Below are 25,992 nucleotides of genomic sequence, written 5' to 3' on the forward strand. Positions count from 1 at the left end.
TTAACGTACAATATATCTCTATATCCAACAATCAATATTTTACCAATAGCATGAGAGGTGAACTTAAAGTTTCTTATGGATTATTTTACTGAGGTACATAAGGTTTTTGATTTCAAATGTATCCATTAATTTAATTTTTTATAGGTTTAGTCCGGTATTTAAGCTCCTTGTAGATTATATTTTCCTGTTACACTAGACTATTGACAGGGCAAATTTTTAACAAACTTCACTTTAGCTTATCGCAGTCCACTGCTGAACATGGGCCTCAAGAAGTTTGCGCCAAAAATGGCGTGAACTCATGTGTGTTGCCCATAGTCACCACGCTGGGCAGGCAGGCGGGTTGGTGACCGGTTAGCAAAATAATGATTCGTAATATTCACTATACTTATTTACTTACAAGTATCGGATAAAATTCTGGTATTCTAGTCCTATAGACATCAAAGGTAAACTTCGGAGGAAGATCATCATTATCTTGCACAATGACATGAACGGTGGTGTTGGAACTGCGAGGCGGTGATCCACGGTCCTGGAAAGATTTAATATATTTTTGTGGTAGATATAAAATATAAGTTCTTGATATGTCGTGTAAGATTTTTTGGACTTTTGTTAGCAATTGACTTTAGAATTCTTACTTGAGATAGTATAATAAAAAAAACGACTTCAATTGACATCGAAAAGTAACACAAAGTAGGTTAAAAAAATAAAAATACGCAATGTTACGGATAATTCAAATTCACTCGTTAGATCATGATCATATTTAAACGGGACCACATGAAATGCTAAAAAAATATCATCAAAATTGATACACCCATTAAAAGGTTATGAGATAACAAACATAAAAATACTGTGGAATTAAGAGAACCTTTTTCCAAATGGTTTTAAAATCGGTTGACATTCTAGGAATAACATTTAAGATCAATCTATAAACTAAATAGCTTGAAAAAATAAGTACTTACAGAAGCAGTAATAATAAGACGAAACTCCTTATCTCCGCTATCAAAGTCCAAGGGTTTGTTCAATATGAGTGATGGCTTGTGGGAGCTTTCGAGGATGAAGCGTCCCTTATCATCCCCTGATGTGATACTGTATTGGACATCAGAGTTCGGTGTGTTTGGCTTATCTCTGTCAAAGGCTCGTATACCTTTGAAGATTGTTAATCCTGTAAAACAATTTAATTGTTGAATTATTTTTAAAAAAGTGCAGTAAGTACTTATAGTATGCTTGGTGAAATAGTAATGTACAAATTAGCGAAATTGGCTTCTAAAAACCTCATACTAATAATAAGAAGGTCTTAGTACGTTAATTGAATCCGATATAAGCAACTGGTGTCATTGGTTAATTCTGACTAGACTGGTCGTTGAAGTAAACGTTCGAATGCAACATTAACTGTGCTATAAGGTTTCGAAATTGATTCTTATTTCTTCTTAAATTTTAAACAACTATATTTACAAAGTTTAAACATAGCCTTAAAATGGGCAGAAATATATGACACAGTTAACGCTCAAACTAATGCAAATTAAAAAAAATTAATCAAAGATTTTCTGTTATATTATTTTTTATTTAATAAACTTTACTAAATATTTTATCCCTAAATTGGATTTAAAGACACCATATACACAGTATGGCCATAAATACTGTTACAATTAAAAATAAACAAAATATTACATTTGAATTTGGAATCTGTATTTTTTTATATGATTGTTCATTGTGATTTCTCATTTCGCGCCAATACATTGTAAAATATTTTGTGATATTGAAATTTTTTTTTCTTAATAACAATGTTTAGAGCAAGACTATGGTACATATAGAAAATGTGACAGATATCAAATTTGATTGCGTATAAAGTTTCAAAGCATATTTGTTTATCATTGCAGTGTTGTGATTTTGTATTGATTTATCAAATGATTCTAAATCGAGTTATTTATTTAATTATTAATATGATTAATATGATTATAATTATGCTGGACTTTACTTTTTTTTAATTTACATTCCTTTTACACAAAAACTCATACAACATACGTGATGTTATTACTGAAGTCCGGAAGAGATTGCTGAAAAGTGGTAAAACTGCTTATTGAACTAAATATGTAATTTAATTTATTTTTGATTTATTTTCTATATACTATGTATGTTCTGTGTATAAACGTCTAAATAAAATAAAAAGTTAAATAAATAAAATAATAATATGTATTGAATTTACAAATTAAGCATAAGCATTAGATTAGAACAATTCCTTCTTATAACAGAAACAGTCGTAATAATATATCTTTCTCAGCTTTCTACCGAAAGAATTTTGATATTGTTCAAATTGTGTCATATGTCTATCGCTAGAAGCATACTCAAAGATTCGTCGATTTTTGAAACTAGTTTTTTTTTTATAAACGCCTCACACTCAACGCTAGGATTTACTCTTGTGTCGGGGGCCGGAAACACACACAATGCACATAAACACAAACGCCCAGGCAACGTCAAATATCTGTATGATCAATACAAATGTATGCCATATGCAGAGACCGAACCCGTAACCGCCAGCACAACAGCCTGCGCTACGCGTGGTTAATGTCGTCAATCAAGTTGGAAGAGTGCAAAAATATATCTTTAACTTCTACCTTTGCTACCTTACTTCATTCACATACTCCTACACGGAGAAAGAGGCCAATATCCAGCAATAGTAAAAACTTAAATTTAGGTTTAATTTTAATTTACCTGGAGGTGTGAGCTCGTCCACTGTTATACGGTACGGCGTGTCCAGGAACACAGGTACATTGTCATTTATATCTTCTATGTAAACTGTTACTGACAAAAATGCAGATATCTGAAAAAAAAATTTAATACGTTTATTTATTTTTTATTTCGCAAAATAAAGAAGCTGTTTGTACATGTTAATTTCAAAGACTGTAACTTGATTTCCAATAATCTTTTGAAATCGTAATTATTTATTTACTTACTAGCTGACCCCGCAAACGTTTCTTTGCCATATATGTTATTAACCCGCTTAATCCCCCCTCCCCCTTATAACTTAGGGGTATGAAAAATAGATGTTGGCCGATTCTCAGACCTACCCGATATGCCCACAAAATTTTATTAAAATCGGTCGAGCCGTTTCGGAGGAGTTCAATGTTTAACACCATGACACGAGAATTTTATATATTAGAAGATTGAAGTAAAACTTCTTTACACACGCTTGATTTGGGTAGTAAGCTGGTGAATGCGTGACGAGAGCGTTATGAAAAGTGTGATCATGCGAGGCGAACGGAAGTTAAAAGTGAAATATAAGTTAGTGAAGATAGAAAGTTTTACTTCAGTCGTGTGGTCTAAAGCACACTCGTTTTTTTAAATATTTTATTGCATACCTACTGACAAATGAAAGTAGAATACGATACACAAATTACATACTATTGTTTTCAATCGTTATCATTACAATAAAATTCCAGTAATTAATTAAAGTTTAGCGAAGACCTAACTGTTGTGAGGCTTAAATGTCTATAATGGAGTAATAAATACTCGTGTTTGGAATAGATGAGCAACGAAGCCTGAATAGCAATTAATGTCGAATATTCGACTAGAAAATGTGGTTGACGTGGGCGAATACCCTACGGTGATTCTAATGGTCTAATTTCAATTAGATTTGAGGGTTTGAATATTTCATATATGGGTATGTATTGGACAGTTTATATTCGAAAATTGCTAAGTTATGACAGATTTAAATTAAACAATTTTCAATAAGGCTTTGTCGTGTCCATAAAAGATGTTTGAGTCTCATAGAGGTGAATATGAGGACGTTCCTGCTAAAAATATGGAGCAGCCCGTGAAAAAGTACCTCGACCTTAATAAAAAAGGTAAAAAAAAAAACTCAAATTAACAACGAAGCATTGATAAGAATCAATAAAAACAAGAATTCCAAAAACAAAATATTGTTTTAAATAATAACAAAGTAATACTCACTAAAGCGTAAAAAATCCGAAAAACAATTCGAATTCAGATGAAATAAAATTGAAAAGAGGAAATAGCCGATATTAAAATATCTTAAAGAAGTTTTTCTTCGCTGAACGAGCGGAAAAACTCTTAACTGTCCTATATTGCCAGCAGTATTGTTATGAATTTGCGGTCAGAAGTTCTTGCATCAGATTGAAATACTTGATAGCGGGAGGAAATTATGAGAAGTTATCTTGAAGTGGGTGAAGGCTATAATAAAGTCTCGAGTATTTTAATCGTTACCTTTTTTAAATATGTTTACAATATCTGTTCTTTGATTTTGTTTGGTTTATCAATAACGTAAAAACTGAGGTTGGGGTCAACTCAATTGAGAGTTATACATACGAACTTTAATCTTGAGGGAGCTGAGGAGAGCTGTCTTGAGGAACCTCTAAGATTAGAGGTGTATAAGTACAACCTATTCCAATCAACAATAATATATCATGTATAAAATTTATTTTAAAGTACACTTTTTATAAAAAAGCAACGTAAGAAAGCTGACATAAATTATTTCCAAATTCAGCATTAGTTCATTAAATCAATGCGAAATTCAAAGACCAAAGAACTCAGTCCCACCTAAAAATATCTCAGTGATTTATCACTTGCGTTTTTTTGGTAACAAGACATTTTTCGTTGAGTTCCTTCAACCGGATATAATGTCTGTCTTATCAGCACTTTGTGTTTGGATAAAGTTTTTACTTTGCTTATTATACTATACATCTGTTCCCAGGAATGTCTCAGTACATTTAGGTTTCGGTTTTTTTAGATACCACAGTCCATTGTAATATTGAACAAAATTATCTAGATAGCTTACGTATAACTTGGCTACGAGTTAGGTCTGGGAGGTAGGTCTAGGAGGTAGGTCATTCTATTTTAACAGAGAAGGGTAAAAAGAAAAATTTCATTCATATCTAATTATGTTTTTTTTTAAATTGATATAGTGTGTGAATGATATGAAAAGGATGACATAATGATAATAGTACGAAGAAAATTGGTATAATTGTGTTTGCTCGCAAACGAAAAAAAAACCGACTTCAATTACATCGACGAGTAATACAACGTAGATCGACGAAAAAATAGTCAAGTAACTACGCGTTATCAAAGATTACTCAAAAAATAGTTATCAGATCTCGATGAAATTTATATGTGACCACATGATAAACATCAGCTTTCGATTAAATAAAAAATTATCAAAATCGATACACCCAGTAAAAAGTTATTGCGGATTTTCGAGAGCTTTCCTCGATTTATCTAAGATCCCATCATCAGATCCTGGTTTCCTTATCATGGTAATAAACTAGGGATATCCCTTTCTAACAAAAAAAGAATTATCAAAATCGGTATAACCAGTAGAAAGTTATGCGGTATAAAACAACGTAGGTCGGCGAAAAAAGCGTCAAGTAAAAACGCATTATTAGATATAACTCAAAAAGTAGTTGTTAGATCTCAAATAAATTTAAATGGGACCAATTGACATACACCACCTTTCGATTAAAAAAAGATTTGTCGAAATCGGTCTACCCGGTCAAAAGTTCTGATGTAACATACATTAAAAAAAAATACAGTCGAATTGAGAACCTCCTCCTTTTTTTGGAAGTCGGTTAAAAATTAACTACAGGCTGTTTGACATTTCTCACATCTCTCGCTTTATATTTCTTGCAACATTTGCTTAAGTAAAATTGAGTATTTATAGATAACTAGCTGCCCGGCCCCTGCGTTCTGTCAAAAGTTAATAGTAAAATTTATTTCTTTTGTATTAAAGCCTTACGTGGGCCTTAAGGAACATACAAAAAAATAAATTAGCCAAATTGGTCGAGCCGTTTTCGAGTTATCGCTTATCAACATTCATTTTTATTTATATAGACTAGATGACCTGGTGAACTTTGTAACTTGGTTGTAAAAAATGTGGACAAAACACTTTCCGAAAGCACCTATATTTATTTATTATATTTGAAAACCAAGTGACAATTTTTTTTAACAAAAGACATCACATTTCACCGCTAGGAACATTTTGTATTCGAAAATTAAATTATTGTTTTAGTATTTTCCGTTACTTATTATTTATATTTCTCGCCTTTTAAGCTTTCCTTGAACTTCCACAAATATTTCAAGATCAAAATTAACCAAATTAGCCCCGCCTATTTCGAGTTTTAGCGAGACTTATGAGACTAGTGGGATTTTTGTATATATAAATAGAATACGAGACATCTTTAGGTGGGCTATTTGTAATATATTATAATTAATAATTATTTATTATTATCTTAAATAATAATTAAATATTTAATGTATTAAGTGTTACAGGATTCCCTAGATGTATGACGACAAGCTAAGCGACATACTGGATAGTTCGGCGAATATTTAAAGTTACAATCTAGGACAACTCATATAATTATATAGCTTAGACAGCTTTGTGTTCACAACGAATTGCGACTCGATACGCCAAGAAATGCGACATGGTGCTAAATAATGCGACCAATAACTTCCCAATACGACCAATAATTTGAACCAATATGTTCAAAAATTCTACATCGCTTCACAATTACCGGCCCCTTGTAGGATTTTCTCCTGAGTCGGGGATCCGGAAACACACAATACACAAGCACAAAGGCCAATACCACGACAAATATCTATATGGCCAATAAGTGCTGTACTGTAGCTTTATTATTATAAACAAAACAAAAAAAAAATATTGGCCAATTTTTACAAATATTATGAGAACAAAACATGTTCTCCATTAAGCCAATCAAATAAATTATACTTATTCCTTTATATAAAGTAATACGACAAAAATAAATATAAAACATTATATCTTACTTAGTGAGATTGTATTTGTGTTTTCAATGTTACATGCTAAGAGTTCAAATTTACGTGTTTACATATTGTAAGGAAAATTGGCGAGCTTTGTTGGTAATCACTTTTACGCTCATCGCTCTGAATCAAATTTCAATTTAACTTTGTAAGTATAAAGTTGTTAGAATAAATTACAAACTATAAAACCACTTTGTCATATATAATTTTTAATTATGACATCGTTTTTTGTCAATCTGTTTTAGAATGAAAATCAAAATATTATTAAATTCAATTAGGCCCAAAAAACACTTTTTTATCATTCTAATGAATTTATTGGTGTTTATTTGAAGCTACCACCGATTCGGAATGAAGATTCCGCAGAGAAGAATCATCAAGAAAGTCCATAGTTAATATTTTTAGAAACTGCCAATCATTATAAATTTAGTTAAGTTTGCATGAAACGCCTTAGCACAGTTTACAACGAAATATTTCTACCTAGATAGGTATTTCACAATTAAGATCGATTTTGAAATCAAAGATCATCAAGCTGTTGATGCTTTAAAAACTTTTCAATCGTAGACTTAGAAGGATTATATTTTTAACTGAGGTAGGGCACATCTGGCAGCCCGACTGGGGTAGTAACTTGATCTTACAGAAGATCACAGCTAAATAATACTGCTTTCAAGCAGTGATGTGTTCCTGTTGGTGAGTAAGGTGACCAGAGCTCCTGGGGGGAATTAGGGGTAAGGTCGGCAACGCGCTAGAGATGCTTCTGGTGTTGCAGACATCAGTAAGCTACGGTAATCGCTTACCATCAGCTGAGCCGTACACTTGTTTGCCGACTTAGTTATATAAAAAACAAAATCTAATATCAAAAGTATTCAACAAAAAGATTTAGTCATTAGTCAAGACCTCCACGAGTTCGCGCAAAAAATGGCGCGAACTCATGTGTGTTACCCATAGTCACCACGCTGGGCAGGCGGGTTGGTGACCGCAGGGCTGGCTATATCCTTTAATGCCGTAGCCACACAGTCCTCAAAATCATTCTTAACTATTTAATGAACATAATTACTCTTATCATATTTAATTAAGAAAGTTTTCTTTCAAAACTAATTACAACTTAAACGTTACAGAGATTTTCTATAACTCATAATCTAAATTAAAATTATTTAAAGATAGCGAAACTAAGCTGTCTCTCAATCATAATATAATTAATTACTCCGACACTTTGTTTCCTAAGTCATAACGGCTGTTTTAAGAGCAATTATGCAAATAGGTGGAGTATTTACGTAAACATACGGTGAGTGAGTCTGGTTACGGAGATAGTCATACTGGATGAGTTATGAGAAATAAGAATTAGATAAAAAAACTTTATTCGAATTGACTTCAAAAGCACCTTCTAATAATGATCTTACCAATTAAATTTTTAAGTATAGTTAAAAGTAAAGTTATCACCGATTCGGAATGTATATTCCGACGAGAAGAATCAACAAAAACCTCCGCAGTTACTGCCTTTAAAAAAAATTAAACTCTGTTTTAATATATAATATACTAGCAATCCGCCCCGGCTTCGCTCGGTTGCAAAAACTATCAGTGTTCCTCTATTATATTATGCATGTATTATACATATAAACTTTCCTCTTCAATCAATCTATCTATTAAAAAAATCGCATCAAAATCCGTTGCGTAGTTTTAAAGATTTAATCATACATAGGGACAGAGAAAGCGACTTTATACTATGTAGTGATTGCTAAACATAATTCAGTTAATACTGCCAAACATTTACTAAATATAAATTGGTATATACATATATGTATCTGAAGCACGCCTGCAGCAAAACTGTTGGACCTACGCATCAGCTGTTAGCGTTACATTTATTTTCTTTATTTATTCTAACTTTAATCATTTACTCACCATCTCTCTTATCATAAATTAAAAAAAAAAGTGTGCCTTAGACCACACGAGTACAGTAAAACTAACGAAACGTAACTCTCTCTCTTTGTCTCTCTCTCACTTCTCTTCACTAACTTCTATCTCCCTCTCAACGTCCGTTCGGCTTACCTGGTCACACTTTTCGTAACGCTCTCATCACGCGTGTCAGTCAAGCGTGCTTAAAGAAGTCTTACTTCAATTATTTTCTCATCAACTTTGTGTCGTGATCATTACTCTGCAATCATACACTCAGTACCGTTACACTGATGCCGGTTATTAAAAAATACGTTTAATTAGAGCACAGATGCTAGAAACATAGAGTTTAGAAGAGGTAGAGGGCGCTGTACCAGACACTTATTTTATTATCACTGCCAACAGATAATGAGTAGAACAACCGTACCAAGACTTATCTAGAAAACTTAAATCCATGAAAATGATCCACGGGGTTCCCGTCCTTAGGTTCGTTGAACTTCATCTTAAAGGCGTTTTTATACATCTTACGCCTCAAGTTGTAAAAGCAACATAAACCTTATTGGTTTCGTTATATTTTTAAAGATTTTTCGTTTCCTGTATGCTATTCACAATTTTTATTTAATTTAACGATATTTCGCATATTTAGAATGGGATCTCATCGTACACGATTTTTTTTAATTTCTCGCCTTAGCCTGTAATATCCCACTAATGGGCATAGGCCTCTTTCCCCATGTAGGAGAAGGATCAGAGCTTAATCCACCACGCTGTTCCAATGCGGGTTGGCGGATATATTCCCTACTATGAGTAACGATGGCTATCAGGTGTACATGATAACTATCGGGACCGACGGCTTAACGTGCTCTCCGAGGCACGGTGGGGAGACCCACAAAGACTACACAAACACCCAGACCACGGCAAACACCTGTATGGCCAATACAAATGTTTGTCTTATGCGGCAATCGATTTGATTTCTGTTTGATTATAAATGTTTAAAGCTAGGCTTTGGACGAACTTTACCCGATCACGCTAGAATTAGTCAACTAATATGGACGACGTTTATATACATACATGCCACATTCTGGTTTTCAATATTAATTAGAACATAAAATTGGTCATCATTAATTGGCTACAATCAATCAATTCAACCAATTAAATTTTACAATAGTAGAAACTTAGTAGGAACCAATAACCGCCCTGGTGTAGTGGTTGGAGTAGCCTATAATAATGACGGTTTGCGGGTTTGGTTCCCGCTCGGGATAGATATTTGTATTTGTACAAATATTTCTTTCCGGTTTGGATATATGTCATTATGGTCCCCACCGTGTCTCGGAGAGCACGTTAAGCCGGACCCGGTTGTCATCATAAACCTGATAACGATCGTTACTCATAGTAGGGAACATATCCGCCATCCCGTTAGTGAAGCAACGTGGTAGATTAAGCTCCAATCCTTTGTTTTTTTTTTATATCACTAGGTCGGCAATCCCCCCCAGGAGCTCTGGTCACCTTACTCACCAACAGGAACACAATACTGCTTGAAAACAGTATTATTTAGCTGTGATCTTCTGTAAGATCGAGGTACTTCCCCAGTCGGACTGCTCCATATTTTGAGCAGGAAATTCCTGCTGTGCCCTACCTCAGTTATCCTTAATCCTTCTCCTATACGGAGAAAGAAGCCTATTCCCAACAGTGGGATATTATAAAGAGCCCAACAGACAATATCATGCATCCATCTTAAACATAGACCAATCAAAAACTTACATAAATAAAAGATATACACTAATAACTGAAACTATTTTGAAAAAGTTCAATGACATCATACGTTCAGAAAGTCGTACTATAAAAGACAATCTAATATATAAAATTCTCGTGTCGCGGTGTTTGTAGTTAAACTCCTCCGAAACGACTTGACCGAACCTCATGAAATTTTGTGTGCATATTGAGTAGGTCGGAGAATGGAACAACATGTATTTTTCATCCCCCTAAATGTTAAAGGTAGTCCACCCCTAAATATTTTTTTTTAATTTTTAGATAAATGATTTATTTATTATTTTATTATGATTTGGCGTTGAAAAATACATACAACCCTAAATGTTCACCCTTCTACCACCAACCCCTATTTTTAAATAGCGTTTAGCGGCAAGACAACGTTTGCCGAGTCAGCTAGTATTGTATATTTGACATTTAAACTGTTGTTACTTCGAAGTACCAGGAAATGTGAAACCGATAAATATCCTTTTAAAGTTTATTCACAGATGACTGAACAGGCGGAAAAGTGTCAGATTTTTAAAGAATTCGTATTATTACTGACAGGAAATAAAAGTTTATTATTTATTCCGCAATGGAAATGTGTATGAATTAGAAAACACGGAAAACTTAACGAAACTAATTCATTTGGTTTTAAGTCTATAAGGTAAGGTTATTAAGTTGACTAGCTGTGCCCGCGACTTCGTCCGCGTGGAATTTAACAAAAACGTTATTGTTTTTTTTTATGTCACTAGGTCGGCAAACAAGCGTACGGCTCACCTGATGGTAAGCGATTACCGTAGCTTATAGACGTGTGCAACACCAGAAGCATCGCAAGCGCGTTGTCGACCCAATCCCCAATCCCCCCAGGAGCTCTGGTCACCTTACTCACCAACAGGAACACAATACTGCTTGAAAACAGTATTATTTTGCTGTGATCTTCTGCAAGGTCGAGGTACTACCAGAGTCGGGTTGCTCCATATTTTTAGCAGGAAATTCCTGCTGTGTAATCCCTACCTCAGTAAAAGTAAAGTAAGTCAGTTTGCAGTTATACAAAAAACTAAAATAAAAGTAGCCAAAGTTACTCCTCATTACATCAGCTTGCTGTCAGTGAAAGTCCCCTCAACATCGGTTCTGCCGTTTCAGAGATTAGCCGGAACAAACAGATAGACAGACAAAAATTGTAAAAAAATGTTATTTTGCTATATGTACCATGTAAACATCCATATGCATTTAGTATAAAGCGGTTATTGTAATATTAGAAACAGACACTCCAACTTTATTTCTTTGTAGATATAGATCACTCCAATTTTATTTATTTGTATATATTATGCTTTGTCATAGGCTTTGTATGTTTGTATCCTCTTATCGGGACATATGTTTTACGATCTTTTTTATAACGGCAGAATTAAATTAAATTATGTAATATGTAAGAAGAATCTTAATTTTTTTCTATCAAATAGAAGTTTAGCAAGAATCTGGAAGCTAATTTTTATTATGTTATTATCTTGTTCATTGGTTCAAAAAACAAAATCACTTCCCAGAAACTCCTAATGGAGAATAATTAGAAGCGTGAAATATATAACATTTCCTTAGTTAAAGATAACACGCATTTGAATAAGTTATCAAAAACAAACTTATGTGTTAAACGGGATACTTAATTACTCACCATAATTGTTTTTAATGTTTTACTAATAAACCATAGCATTAGTAGTAATGGAACGCATTTTTTACAGCTTAAACATTTACCTAACCCGATAAAATAAAGCCAGCTAATAAAACTACTTACAAGATCATCTCCAGTATCAAAGTCACAGCCCATCCTGAACTTCACGACGTTCTGCGGAGAATCGTTGTCCACTAAATCATCGACGCTCTGTGCCAGAACCACTGACACGTGGGTTCGGTTCACGTCTCTGTACGTGAAGAGATTTGCGTCATCCTCCCGGTCGACGGATTGGATGACCAGGTTCTTTCTGAAATTGATGGAAATAATGTATTAAGTAAGGGATATCCACATTTTATTTTACCACTTGGGAGGTAAGTTGGCCATCCATAGCAGGTAAGTAGTAACCCTAGGCTGAGAAAACCTGCAACAGGGGGAGCATTACAAGCGCGTTGCCGTCCCTATCTCCGATCTTCTTCACGAGCTATACTTAATACCTATAACCTTACACACTAAAGGAACACAATAAGACTTGAAAATGGTATTATTTGGTAGGTTGCGGTACTTTCTTAGTTCTACTGTGCCCTACCAAAATAGAATATGTATAAAATTATAACGCACTACGATGGAAAAAAAATATTCAACCACCACTTTTTACCATTTGATATTGTTTCGACAGCGATTATTATAATCAACATTGTCATTTCATTTCATAACAAGTGTCATTACAATTCTAGTTCAATAACTAGAACTATATCCCCATTAGTTGAGTGAATACGGGACTTTAAAAATAACTATGAAAAAGGAAAAAAAAAATAGACAATAGTAAAGTGCGTATGAAAACCATATTGCTAATGACAATACATATAACACCTATTATTATATACATTTTTATACACAAAATTGAATAAAAAGATAAAGCCTTGTACCTTAAAAAAAATTGCTTTAAAAACTAGTGCCATCTACAGTTACAAGAACGTTCTCCGTTATGGCAGTCAAAAGTATTAACGTAAATTAAAACTTGACTACTAAGTTTCGAGAAAAGCTGCTAGATGGCGCTGAGACTAAATATTCAATTATACAATTTTCAGACACGAACACCATCTATTTATTTTATTCGACACTAGCGATTGGCTTCGGCTTTTGGCGGGTAATCTGTTATTCATTCATCTTACAGTTAGTAAAAGCAAAGGGTACTTCTCGGTGTTATTATTGTTTTATCAACAGAGGGCCTGCGTAATTTTATTTGGTATTAAATGTTAAGGATATTTATTTTAATTTGATAGTGGATTATTTCAATGTGAATGATATATATTGTACTTAATAATTAATGTGTTTAAGTAGATAAATAACTTTTTAATCCCGTACCTTCCACATTGTACGTGAACTTTCCTTTATAAATTTGAATATGCATCGTAAGCAAGCCTTCAATAATTTGTTACACTTTTCAAATCGCAAATTTATTAGTTAGCGTTTTCGATGAAAATTCCCAAGCGATTTAATTTACTTCGACTTCTTTAACAATTATCGTCATATTTCAAGCAGTTTACCCAAAACCTTAATAAAATTTTGCACCAAAACCATCGAAACGTATATTAGTTTAAAAATCTCTCTAGCCATTTTTTGAGTTTATGGATATTTGACAGACGCACCGCAGGATTTTGTTTTATAATATGTAGTGACAGGAACCATGTATTTAAGATCTTTGCAAATAAGGGCTTGAATACTTAAACTTACGTAATTTGTCAATTAAGAAGTAATATGATGCTCAAGACATTTTTAAGAGCTCTTATGCTTGTATTCGTATTACCTAATGGTTTTAATGCAGAGTCATATTCTAGTAACAACATGTCAAATGTTAAAAGTTATGCTTTGTAGACGGGCGTTTGAAACGTGGCGTTTTTTTGTACTTTTTATTTTTGACATGACAAAGTAACCGACATAGCCCACAGAATTAGCAAGTTGAAGTGGCAGTGGGCTGGTCGTGTGTGTCGCAGGACCGATGGCCGTTGGAGCAGACGGGTCCTGGAGTGGAGACCGCGTCTTGGCAAACGCAGTGTAGGACGTCCTCCGGTCCGTTGGGCCGACGATCTACGTAAAATTGCCGGTGTAGGCTGGATGAGAATTGTGGAAAACTGGAATGTGTGGCGCGAATTTGGCGAGGCCTATGTCCAGCAGTGGATTGCAATAGGCTAAACTGACTGAATGACTGTTTTATGACATACTTAATACTATTAAAATATTACTAATAAAAAAAATGTCTAAGTCTCTACAAAAAAATCGGTTCAGATACCTCCGGTGAGAAAATAATCTCTTTTCTCCGCTCTTTATATCTGCAATTTTTTTTGTGTATAAAATAATGAACAATACAACATATAGAACAAATATTTAATAAGTTTTAACTTTGTTGAAGCGAGCCACAATTTTTTTTTTTTGTAATATAAAATTTAAACCAAATTACATCGTTTATTAGCCCATCGTTTTTTCAGCGTTTTAAAAATCGCTCGTTTGTGTTAAATCTTAAGTATGTAACACACGAATATAACTATCGCACTCTTACTCTCACCGCGTTGAGCAACAAGTGTGTCATTATAATAAACCCGTGAGAGGAAAATTGGACAATATCTTTTGTTGGTATTGTATCACGACCACTTTACAAATGTCAGACTGACGGGTCAGAAATATTTTCTCTTACAGAGTAAATTACAGAAGCTGTAAAACATATTATGGAAATTAAATTTCATTTTTATTGAGGTTACTAATGTTTGACACTAACATGTATTTAATACGAGAAGCTTTGATCTCACTAGTTATGTGAATCAATAAAAAATATTTAATGAAGGTTTGGCACATTCTGGCAAAATCTGGAGCAACCTCATTTTGAAAGTACCTTAACCTTACAGAAGATCACAGCTAAACAGTGTTGTGTTCCTGTAGTTAGTTGGCCAGAGCTCTTAGGGAGGGTAGTAAGGTCGGCAAAGCGCTTACGATGCTTCTAGTATTGCAGGCGGTTGCTATGGTCTTGGAGGTCGCTTTGGGTGATGGACCCTAATTGGGAAACACCGGCGGGATGGCGGAAGTGCTTAGCGTCCCTGTGATCCCACCCCAGGCGAGCAAACGAACACCCCAGAGAATCAGACATACCGCATCAGGCATCCGTTAGGGATTTTCTGTGGGTCAACAAAAAAAGGCGGTTGCTATGGTAACCGGGTAGCCGTACGTTTGTTTTCCGACATAGTTGTTTACAAAAATCTATACAAATTGGTAAGTTATAAGTAGATTGACGAAACTAAGCGATAAAAAACATTTTCGTGAATTTTGATAATTTGCTACATTTTAGCCGATAATACTGACCCGATTAAATAGCTATTTATTTATTTTTTATTTATTAAACTTTATTGCACACACAAAAAAGAAGATACATTTTAGAACGATTAGATACAAAAAAAGTAATTTATGCAAAGGCGGCCTTATCGCTTAAAGCGATCTCTTCCAGGCAACCTTTAATAAAAGTAGTATAAGAAAAATATGTCGGTAGTAGTGCGCAATCAACAACGCAAGTTTATTACACATAATTAAATTAATTACAATACATTTAAACGGTATATATCTACATAAACATATAAACACATATGTAAACACATACACACTATATTTATACAAACATACAAATAAAAACAATATACCAATAGAAACATATACATAATTAAAACTATGTAAGAGTTAAGTAGTATTTGTGCAAACGATTCTTAAAAGCTATGTATGTATACAGTAAAAGAAATATAAAATACCTGCTAAGGGTAGTCCACCCCTAATTTTTTTTTAATTTTATAAATTATTTATTTTTTATTTTATTATGATTTGGCGTTGAAAAAACTACCACCAACCCTTATTTTTAAATAGCCTTTAGCGGCAAGACAACGTTTGCCGAGTCAACTAGTTTACATGTAATATATATTTTTTATTACCTGTGGCGTTGTAACTTCGTGCCGTTTTTATATTATCTGTTAAGTATATAAAACACAACGAGGTGTCAGTTGCGATCCACTAATTAGATAATAAACGTTACCGCGCGTGCTCATTGCACGTTAAAGAGTAATTAGGACGCGTTACTTTTGTTTATGACATTGCGTTTTCAACTACAGGTCGGTGCAGAAGTTAAACTGGCTGTTAGGTAAACAGCGGACTCGATATATATAAAATATATAATAAAATTATGTGTTTTTTTTCGTTTTTTTTGTATGTTTTTTTTTTTTTTTTTTTTTTTTTTTTTTTTTTAATTTACACCCACGGACTCAAAATACCCATTTCTTTTGTTAAACGTGCATTATAATTATATTAATACCACAGACGATTTGTCCTACAAACTACAGATCAACAGTCCTATTGCCTAGTAAAACTAGGACGTGGTCCGACGCTGACGGTTCCCTTACAAACTCTTTGATTACTCATTATTCATTTATTCATAATTTCTGAACATTTTATTGATTCATTTTCTTATCTATAGATAATTTTGTGGCTAAGTCGGGTGTTTTGTGTGTTATGTTTCTATGTGGATACAGGATTCCATTCGTGGGCTATAGTGTTTAGATATTTTCATTTCAGTACCTCCAAAGCAACATCGACAATATTTTAGGTATTAACCTGCCACTTTTATGTACCTACTCAAAAATGCATTATTAGAAATGACTCAAAGAGTACTTGTCAGAACTCGATTAAATTTAAATGGGACCACATGACACGCACCACCTTTCGATAAAAAATATTTATCGAAATCGTTCCACCCAGTCGTAAATTCTAAAATAACATACAAAATAAGTTTGCAGGCAAATGAAGAAAAACCGACTTCAATTATATAGACAAGTAATACAACGTAGGTAGACGAAAAAATTGTCAAGTAAATACGCATTATCAAAGATTACTCCATAAGTTGTAATCAGATCTCGATGAAATTTAAATGTGACCACATGATAAACATCGGCTTTTGATTAAATTAAAAATCATTAAAATCGGTACACCCAGTAAAAAGTTACGCGGATTTTTGAGAGTTTCCTTTGATTTCTCTGAGATCCCATCATCAGATCCTGGTTTCCTTATCATGGTACCAAACTAGGGATATCTCCTTTCCAACAAAAAAAGAATTATCAAAATCAGTTCATAAATGACGGAGTTATCCCCGAACATACATAATATATATATATATATATATATATATATATATATATATATACGGTCGAATTGAGTAACCTCTTCCTTTTTTTGAAGTCGGTTAAAAATCGTAACAATAACCAGACAATCAATCATGTGGTTGACATATACCAGTAATCGTGTAACGTGTATTAACGCGCTAAACAGAACGTGGAGGCGAGAGTTTCGTTACAAGCCCCGCGTAACTGTGGACACTATCGGGAAACCTTATCGAACGCAACCTGTTTGACACACGCGTACAATTTATTGAATAAAAATGTGTAAATTATTATTGTAGTAAAACTTCTTTTCCCGCTTGGCTTGGGGAGTAAGCTGGTGAATGTGCGACGAAAGCGTTATGAAAAGTGTAATCGGGCGAAGTGAACGTAAGTTAAGCGGTAGATAAAAGTTGGTAAAGATAAAATGAGGGAGAGTTACGTTTCGTTTAAGTTTTATTTCAGTCGTGTGGACTAAAGCGTACTCGTTTTTTTCTTTCTTACTGTTTCATCATCATCATCATCATCATTACAGCCTATACAGTCCACTGCTGGACATAGGCCTCCACAAATTTACGCCAAAAATAACGTCAACTCATATGTTTTGTCCATAGTCACCACGCTGGGCAGGCGGGTTGGTGACCGCAGGGCTGGCTTTGTCGCACCGAAGACGCTGTTGCTCGTCTTCGGCCTGTATATTTCAAAGACAGTAGTTGGATGGTTATCCCGCCACCGGTCGGCTTTTTAAGTTCCAAGGTGGTAGCGGAACTGTGTTATCCCTTAGTCGCCTCTTACGACACCCACTTCTTACTGTTTGCCAGTTACAAATTAAACTTTTTTCCTTGAATTTGAAATTAATTTATTATTGATTTATAACATAATGTATGAATTTAATTGGCTGGAAAGTACCCGAAAGGTCAGGCATCTAAAACACTATTACGGCAATAAACCACGATAAAATCCAAAAAAGTTGTTTCATTATATTCATTAAAAGTGTGAAAAATGATGATTGAAGTCAATTATTCATTGCCCTCAAGAGGTGTCTTAAAATAATTCTATTAAAAAGCGCTTCCTTAGCTTATGTTCTTCATAAGTTAGACAGTAAAAATTAAAAAACTAATTATCTTTTAAATTCTATTATAAAACAGGCAACACTCATTGTTACACATTTTACTACTGCGAATATTTTTGCATAAACGTACAAACTATTTTCCCATAATGCACAAAAGGGGTTTCCAAATAGTCTCGAAATTAACCAACTTCGTGACAGAGGGATCGTGTCCTCATTCTCATGGCTATGGTCTATGTTACGTCATCTGATCCTAGATATGGATATCATGAAATTTTATTTTGACGAGATTGAGATACGCGGTATAACTGCATTTATGTTAATGTAGTTGATGATCTTGAGATCTTTATGTTTCTAAAACTAAAGTTATATCATAATTATACAGCATAATATGAATGTAGCACGTTTAAAAGTACTGAAAATGCCTCATTGTCAGACTTCGAGCAAAAAAAAGTTTAAGGTCTTAAAACTCTCTAGACATTGGTTTTCTAATTGTAAGTCATAAAAATTTTATGACACGATTTACGTGATGATGATTTTGACAACTATATTTTTGAAGTTACACTTCATTTGGCATGTCAGGGAAAAATGATGTGAAGTAAATTTTTACGATGCGCGCGCACACCGTCACGAAAAAAACCGACACCCTGAAGTTAGCTTGCTAAAAAATACGAGTAGTTACGTGAAGGTAGCTAGCCAATGAAGTATAACTTTTAACGCGCGTACAGAAGTACAAATGTTTAAACACATTTTTTTTTCATAACACTAATTAAACAATCAATCAAGCTAAGTCATATTTAAGATATTTTACTAACAGTTTCGTTTTATTAAGGGCCTGTTTCAACGATAGCTAATAAATTTTATATAATATGTATGTAAATTGCAGGCTATCGGAGCCTAAGCCTTAATCCACAAATAATAAGTGTTAGATTTACAGATACAAATTAATAGAAATATCCCCAAAAAATATTTGAAATTCGAAGATGAAAAAGATAGACATATCTCATTTTTTTGTCTGTTGGATACCATCATATGTCAGATAGCTTTAATGACAACATAACTAAAATATATTGAATGAAATTAACGTAACCACTACCAAGTGTAACTCTAAATCTATAATATAAAAATGAGTCGCTGATTGTGTTGCTAAGCGCAAAACTCGAGAACGGTTGGACCGATTTCGCTAATTCTTTTTTTAAAATATTCCTTGAAGTACGAGGATGGTTCTTACGGAGAGAAAAATTCTAAAAAAAAAAAATTTAAATTTCCTGAAAAAGTCTAAAAACAACACGTTTCTATACTCCCATACAAAAGATTTGTGATAATACTTAAAAGTCAATTTGAACTTTAATACCATACGATAAAGTTTGTGTTAGGCGATACGAAGTTCGCCGGGTCAGCTAGTCTTAAATAAATGTCAATAAAAATGTGTAAAAACGAACATAATCGTAACTAACGCGTGGAAAGTTAACTTTATAGTTATTAATAGTAATCATTTAATTGAAAGTTTTCATCACTGTTTTACGGCTTGATTATAAATATTTAACTTTCGATTCAGATGACGCATAATTAATAAGTTAAAACAACTGAGAACTACAATATTACATAAGTTGCACGTTTTAACTTAATTTTCCAATTAGATTCGTAAGGTGAAATCAAAACCTTATAAAGAAAGTTGACCGAGCCGATCTCGGTAGAGATTAAGATTCTGAAGAAGAAGAAGAAGAAGAAGATATAAGATATCGAATCTTAGTCTATGGTAACAACTGTAACCATAAGCTTTACATTCTCTCCGAGGCACGGCGTGAAAGCCCCCAAGAACAGAAACCCTGACTGGTAACAATTATTTGCACACACACAGTTGGTGTTTTACGCGACTCGGCTTTTCGAAAAATATACGTATAACAAATAAAAGATTTAAAGGATAAAATCGAACACACAACTAATATTAACGAAATTGCAACGTCATTGTGCGACGCTATTAGAAATATGCACTCAGATTGACCGAGTGTCTTATTACGTACTTCAGGAATTGCAAAGAAACCAATGCCAAGTTACTAAATATAATATAAGTTTTTTCTTTTAGGAGATCACAGCTAAATAATACTGCTTTCAAGCAATATTGTGTTCCTGTTGGTGAGTAAGGTGACCGAGATTGGGGATTGGGTCGGCAACGCGCTTGCGATGCTTCTGGTATTGCAGGCGTCTATAAGCTACGATAATCGCTTACCATCAGGTGAGCCGTACGCTTGTTTGCCGAACTAGTGATATAAAAAAAAAGGAAAATGAAACAAGTGTGAAAGTATGTACCGTCTTTTTTAAATTGAAAGTTTTGTTATGTATGCTGACTGGCCAAGTCAGTTAGCAGTGCCATGAATCATGAATTCGTTTACTACCTGGAGTCCCGATGTACTATGTAGGGTAAAAGTCATAGCTTATAAATCTATAATAGCCCGTTTTTTTTAAGAATAGATAATATTGATTTTGAGTAAATCCTGTTTTATTTAACCTCTAAAAAAAGGGATAATTACTTGTTGTGGCGGAAAGTAGCCTAACATTAAAATGTATTAGTGGATCACATGTGAGGATATATGGTTCCCTATATATTTTTCTTAACAAACTTATTTGATTTTCGAAGCTAAGGAAAGGGTGTTTACGTAGAAGTATCAAAAATACAATTGGATAAATGATCACTTCATCATCATTACTTATCCCGCCATCAGTCTGCTTTATAAGTTGGAAGGTGGTAGTGGAACTGTGTTATCCCTTAGTCGCCTCTTACGACACTCACGGGATAAGATGGGGTGGCTATATTCTTAATGCCATAGCCACACATGAATTGATTAAGACTAATCGGATGAGTAGTTAACAAATTATTTTATACAACAAAGTATACAATTATAAATCGATGACATAGCTAGATAACTTACCTGGGATGGACTTCAACTTGTAAGACTTCTTCTCCAACGCTGAGGTTCTCCGGTATCCTCACGAACTTGAGGTACTCGCCAGCCGGGTAGAAGTTGCAGCCTGTTAACAGAATAGTTACTTTATTATCCGAGTGAGAATAGCCTTTTTAATGAGCATTCTAGTTTATTTATAGGCTTTATCATTTTGAAATAAATCAACTTCAATCTATAGCACGCACAAGACTAAGGTAGCTTAAGAGTATTTTTAAGTTTGTACTTTTAAAAATAAATTTCCATACTGTTATAAATGAGATTGTTGAAATTGAAAAAATTTAAAATAAAAGTAGCCTAAGTTATTCTTTATTACATCATCTATCTGTCAGTGATTGTTCCATCAAAATCGGTTCAGCTATTTCAGTGATTAGTTGGAACAAACAGAAAAAAAATATAACAATTTTTTTTTGGTATATTTACCGTGTACACATTAATATGCATTAAGTAAAAAGCGGTTATTTTAATATTACAAACAGACACTCCAATTTTATTTATTTGTATAGATTAAAGCGTTGTTGCATTATTATGACACCACTACGTCACATTAAAATCTTTTTACAAAAAAAAAAAACTTATTTTTCTAGTGATATAGATAAATGATATATTGATTGTTTGGTGGATTGATTCGCCCTGTAATATTCCCCCTACTGAGCATAGGCCTCTTTCTCCATCTAAGAAATGGGTCATACATTAGAATAGCATAATATAGTGTGTATGGATAATACAAATATCTTAACTATATAACTAATTAGCAACAACAACCACACAAAGTTCTTGTCACATCATACAATTACAATAGTTCTCTGAATAGAAGTGTTCTATTTGTTACTGTCAATATGACCCTGTAAAAACATGCTTGATATATTGCCACAATTCATGCATGGGAAACAAATTGAAAGTACCGTTCATTGATAACATGCATTGTTGAGAAACCTGGTCTTGATTGAGAAAGCTTATCTCGAAAATAAAGGTGTTTAGGAAACGTAGTATACAGACACTGTTTCAACCTTGTCAACGCTGAGGGCGGTCGCCGAGACCCAGAGATAAGTGAGCAATAATTAGCAGCGTCGATATGAGTCTAGCAATAAATGGGTAACAAAACTTACAGTATATCCTGTACGCAGTATCATATCGATAAATGAATCTGACATGTCTATATAAGATATAAGATTTATCTTTTCCTATGTATTTAATATAATTATTTCTAATTCACATCTGCACATATTGTAATGGCTTACAAAATAGCAAAAATTCTATATTGAGGGTCAAAAATACAAAAAATCATATGAATATAAATAAAATAAATTTCAAATCAATAACCATCACTTTTTATAAAGTATGTACGCTACGGCGCCAAAGAATATAGCCACCCCCTCTCTTCCCGTGGGTGTCGTAAGAGGCGACTAAGGGATAACAAGATTCCACTACCACCTTGGAACTTGGGAAGCCGACCGATGGCGGGATAGCCATCCAACTGCTGGCTTTCAAACAGACAGACCGAAGACGGGCAGCAGCGTCTTCGGTGCGAGAAAGCCAGCCTTGCGGTCACCAACCCGCTTGCCCAGCGTGGTGACTATGGGCAAAATACATGAGTTCGCTCATTTTTGGCGCGAACTTGTGGAGGCCTATGTCCAGCAGTGGACTGCAATAGGCTGGAATGATGATGATGATGATGGATGTAATTTTAAAATTAAATTTAATCGTATAAATGTACGAACCGAAAAATATTCTAATTTATAAGTGCATTCAAGCGTAGATTACATAATTCATACTAAGTGATCAATTATCAAAAATATTTTAGACACCCAAATATAGTCTAAAACGTAATGGACGTAAGTAATACAAAAAAATAACAATCGGTTGCATAATAGCCATCTCATTGGTGATTTACGGTTGCGTCACGGTCCAATGATCTGTTCTTTTTACTTTCAATCAAATATTTGATGAAGCTGATGTACCGTGAAATTTTTTACCGCAAAAATTACTCGAAGATTCACCGTAAAATCTAACCGTTCTGCTCTTGTCTTTGTTGTTTTTATTATTATCTTATTTTCGTTACTTTTTCAATACTTGATTCGGTAAATTGAAAGTTAAATTAAATTTTTAGTTTTCTATTTTTTTAAACTATTTTGACATCGTACGGATCATTTAATGTAACTAGTGGTCGCCCAGAGGTCGAAATTCGCCCATAATTAAAAATTTAAATTAAAAAAAAAACAAAAAATTATGAAAATAAAGAACCTTCTTTTAATTTTTCAATTTAACTACAGACTTGACAATCAACAAAAGAGATATGCACGTGACAAATACATGTGTTTGTGTATTTTTTTTATTTATTTAATATATTTTTATGCATAATTTTTAAAGAATATTATCATTCTGCACTTCTTCTGTATATAAACTATAAGTGTGCGAAATTTCATCCTCCGTCGTCCGCGCAATTTTCGAAAAAGGGGTACAAAATTGTTTCTTCGCGTATTAATATTTAGATTATATATAGCTATACAGTAATACTCAATCATTTAGTAATTGTATCCAGTTGAGGGTATGAAAAGCTACGACAAAACTTAGTATTCTGAAATAAAGCGGACAGCGCACGAGCCTTGAGCCATTTTTGATATCTTCTTCTTAAAGTGCCATCTTCTCACGAAGTTCGGCGATCATTTTGGCAACTTGTATCCTTGATAACGCAGCCCTGAATAACGAACGGGTGCTTTTCCCAAACTATTGGCGTAGATTTTTTAGCCAAGATGTTCTTCTTCTAGATCAAGATGTTCTATTTTTGATAAGGGTTTGCTGAATACTAATTTTACCACAGAAGTCGCGAATCATCAGAAATAAGAAAATAATCACCTAAAAAAACTAAAACACCGATGTAACAAGATGTTATTCAACTCAACGTTTTTCAAAGAATACTCAGAGGGTATTCCCAGGGCCTTCCATCCTAGTTTTCCCTTCACTTTTCTACCAAAAAGTATTGAAACAACCATTTGTAGAACATGACTGAAAACACTCAACGAAACATTTTTCACTCAAAATCTATAGTTAAAGTATTCAATCTATAGTTATAGTATTCATTCACAATACACACTTTTAACCACATTAAATAATTTATCACACTCAGTTATCGAGTAGCAACCTTAGCCTCACAATAATCAAACAAACCTCTCTACTTACACATAATTATATTTATCGGATAAAAATCCTGCCAATAGATTACAAAATAGCAACTGACCAATCAGAAAATTAGTATTAACTATTTGGCTGATGAAGTCACCATCTTTCTCACTCTTCCAGTACTTCAACAAATAATAATTACAGTAAAAACACTACAATCTTATAAGATTATTAGAAGCATAAATTTGAATGATAACAGTATTTATTGTGTAACTACCCTGCAAAACAGATAACAAAGATGGCGACTGACTAATCGTAAATGAATATTAACCATTGATGTCGACATCTTTGTACTGTTCCGGTATTAAACGAATAAAATAAGAAAAGAGGAATATCAATACAAAATCCAATATTTTAATAATTGTCAAAATTACAAATTTAAATTCTAACACATTGGAATCCTTATATGGTTGATGTCAATATACTTAACATCGCATTTATTTGAAACGTAAAATTTTACCGACCATTCTTCAGAAGTATCAAATAAATATTATTATTTCATATACGATTACATTACAACGATTATTTATTATTCAATGTTTCACTTTTACGATTTCTTTCAGAAACTAAAACAATCCGTATAAATAGCTTTCTGCACATATTATTTTTATTGTATTCGTTTATGTGTTACCAACACGCAATATAAGCCTTCAATTGTATATTTGATGTCATTTCTATTGTAACGCACCGATCATGTGAGAATCAAATAGTAAAATTTCAAAATATAAGAAATATTGCAAAATTTCAGATTACCCTCAACATCGGTACGACAAAAAGCAGTCATTTGAATACTGTATTGAGTAATACGAATCTATGGGAAGCATAGAAAATCTTGCAAGAGTCATTAGTCACGGCAGCTCGTAATTTGAAAATTGTAAACCCAATAAGGAAATTTAGGCTCCGATGATCACTGATTTATGACGAAAAATAATTTTAGTATTACTTGGAATACTGGTGGTATTTTTTCATTAGTTTTCTGGTAAAATGATGTAACCAAGTGAATTAACACTTGGGTAATGTAGTAGCACTTGTAGCGTTTAAACATTTATAGTTATAAATTGGTTTTTTGTACAATGTCGTTATAATAGATATGTAATTTGTAAGACAACATAAATTTCTGTAAGCCATTCGCACTTTCATAAAAAAATATTGCTCTAATTCCGATAACCCTGCTGCCACGTTTTTGAAAAAAAAAATGATACATTCATGTCGTTAGTGTTTTTAGAATTGATTATTAGATATTTGAAATGACCAACAAACCTATGTTGGTCCTGAAAACCAGTGTTAGGACTAATGGTCTTAACTTAAACTGAGGTCGCACCTTTTTGTGAGGCATGCTGCGAACATGTATAAATTATGTATTAGTTGAATACTTTTAATCAATAAGTTTATGTTGTATCTCTTTTTATTTGTTTTTCGTTTGCGTTCACTTTGTCCTGTTATAAATTATGTACTATGTGTTTTTTTTTTTTGTATAATTTTAACTTGATGTAGCATGTTTTTTCTTTAATAAATTTATTT

The 25,992-nt window shown here is 33.4% G+C and overlaps 1 protein-coding gene across 1 annotated transcript in view; it reads right to left on the reverse strand.

The window, feature by feature from the left end:
- Positions 1-23,906, reverse strand: part of LOC123657663 (cadherin-89D) — a 34,142-nt gene extending 10,236 nt beyond the window's left edge. The window contains exons 1-6 of the mRNA XM_045593184.1: positions 23,897-23,906; positions 21,262-21,361; positions 12,203-12,389; positions 2,707-2,815; positions 957-1,159; positions 398-526 (exon numbers count right to left, since the gene is read on the reverse strand). Coding sequence (XP_045449140.1) covers positions 398-526; positions 957-1,159; positions 2,707-2,815; positions 12,203-12,389; positions 21,262-21,361; positions 23,897-23,906 — 738 coding nt within the window. The remainder of the gene's footprint in view (positions 1-397; positions 527-956; positions 1,160-2,706; positions 2,816-12,202; positions 12,390-21,261; positions 21,362-23,896) is intronic.
- Positions 23,907-25,992: the final 2,086 nt, after the last annotated feature.

Source organism: Melitaea cinxia, chromosome 11 (assembly GCF_905220565.1).
Source record: "Melitaea cinxia chromosome 11, ilMelCinx1.1, whole genome shotgun sequence".
In the NCBI taxonomy this organism is placed as follows: domain Eukaryota; kingdom Metazoa; phylum Arthropoda; class Insecta; order Lepidoptera; family Nymphalidae; genus Melitaea; species Melitaea cinxia.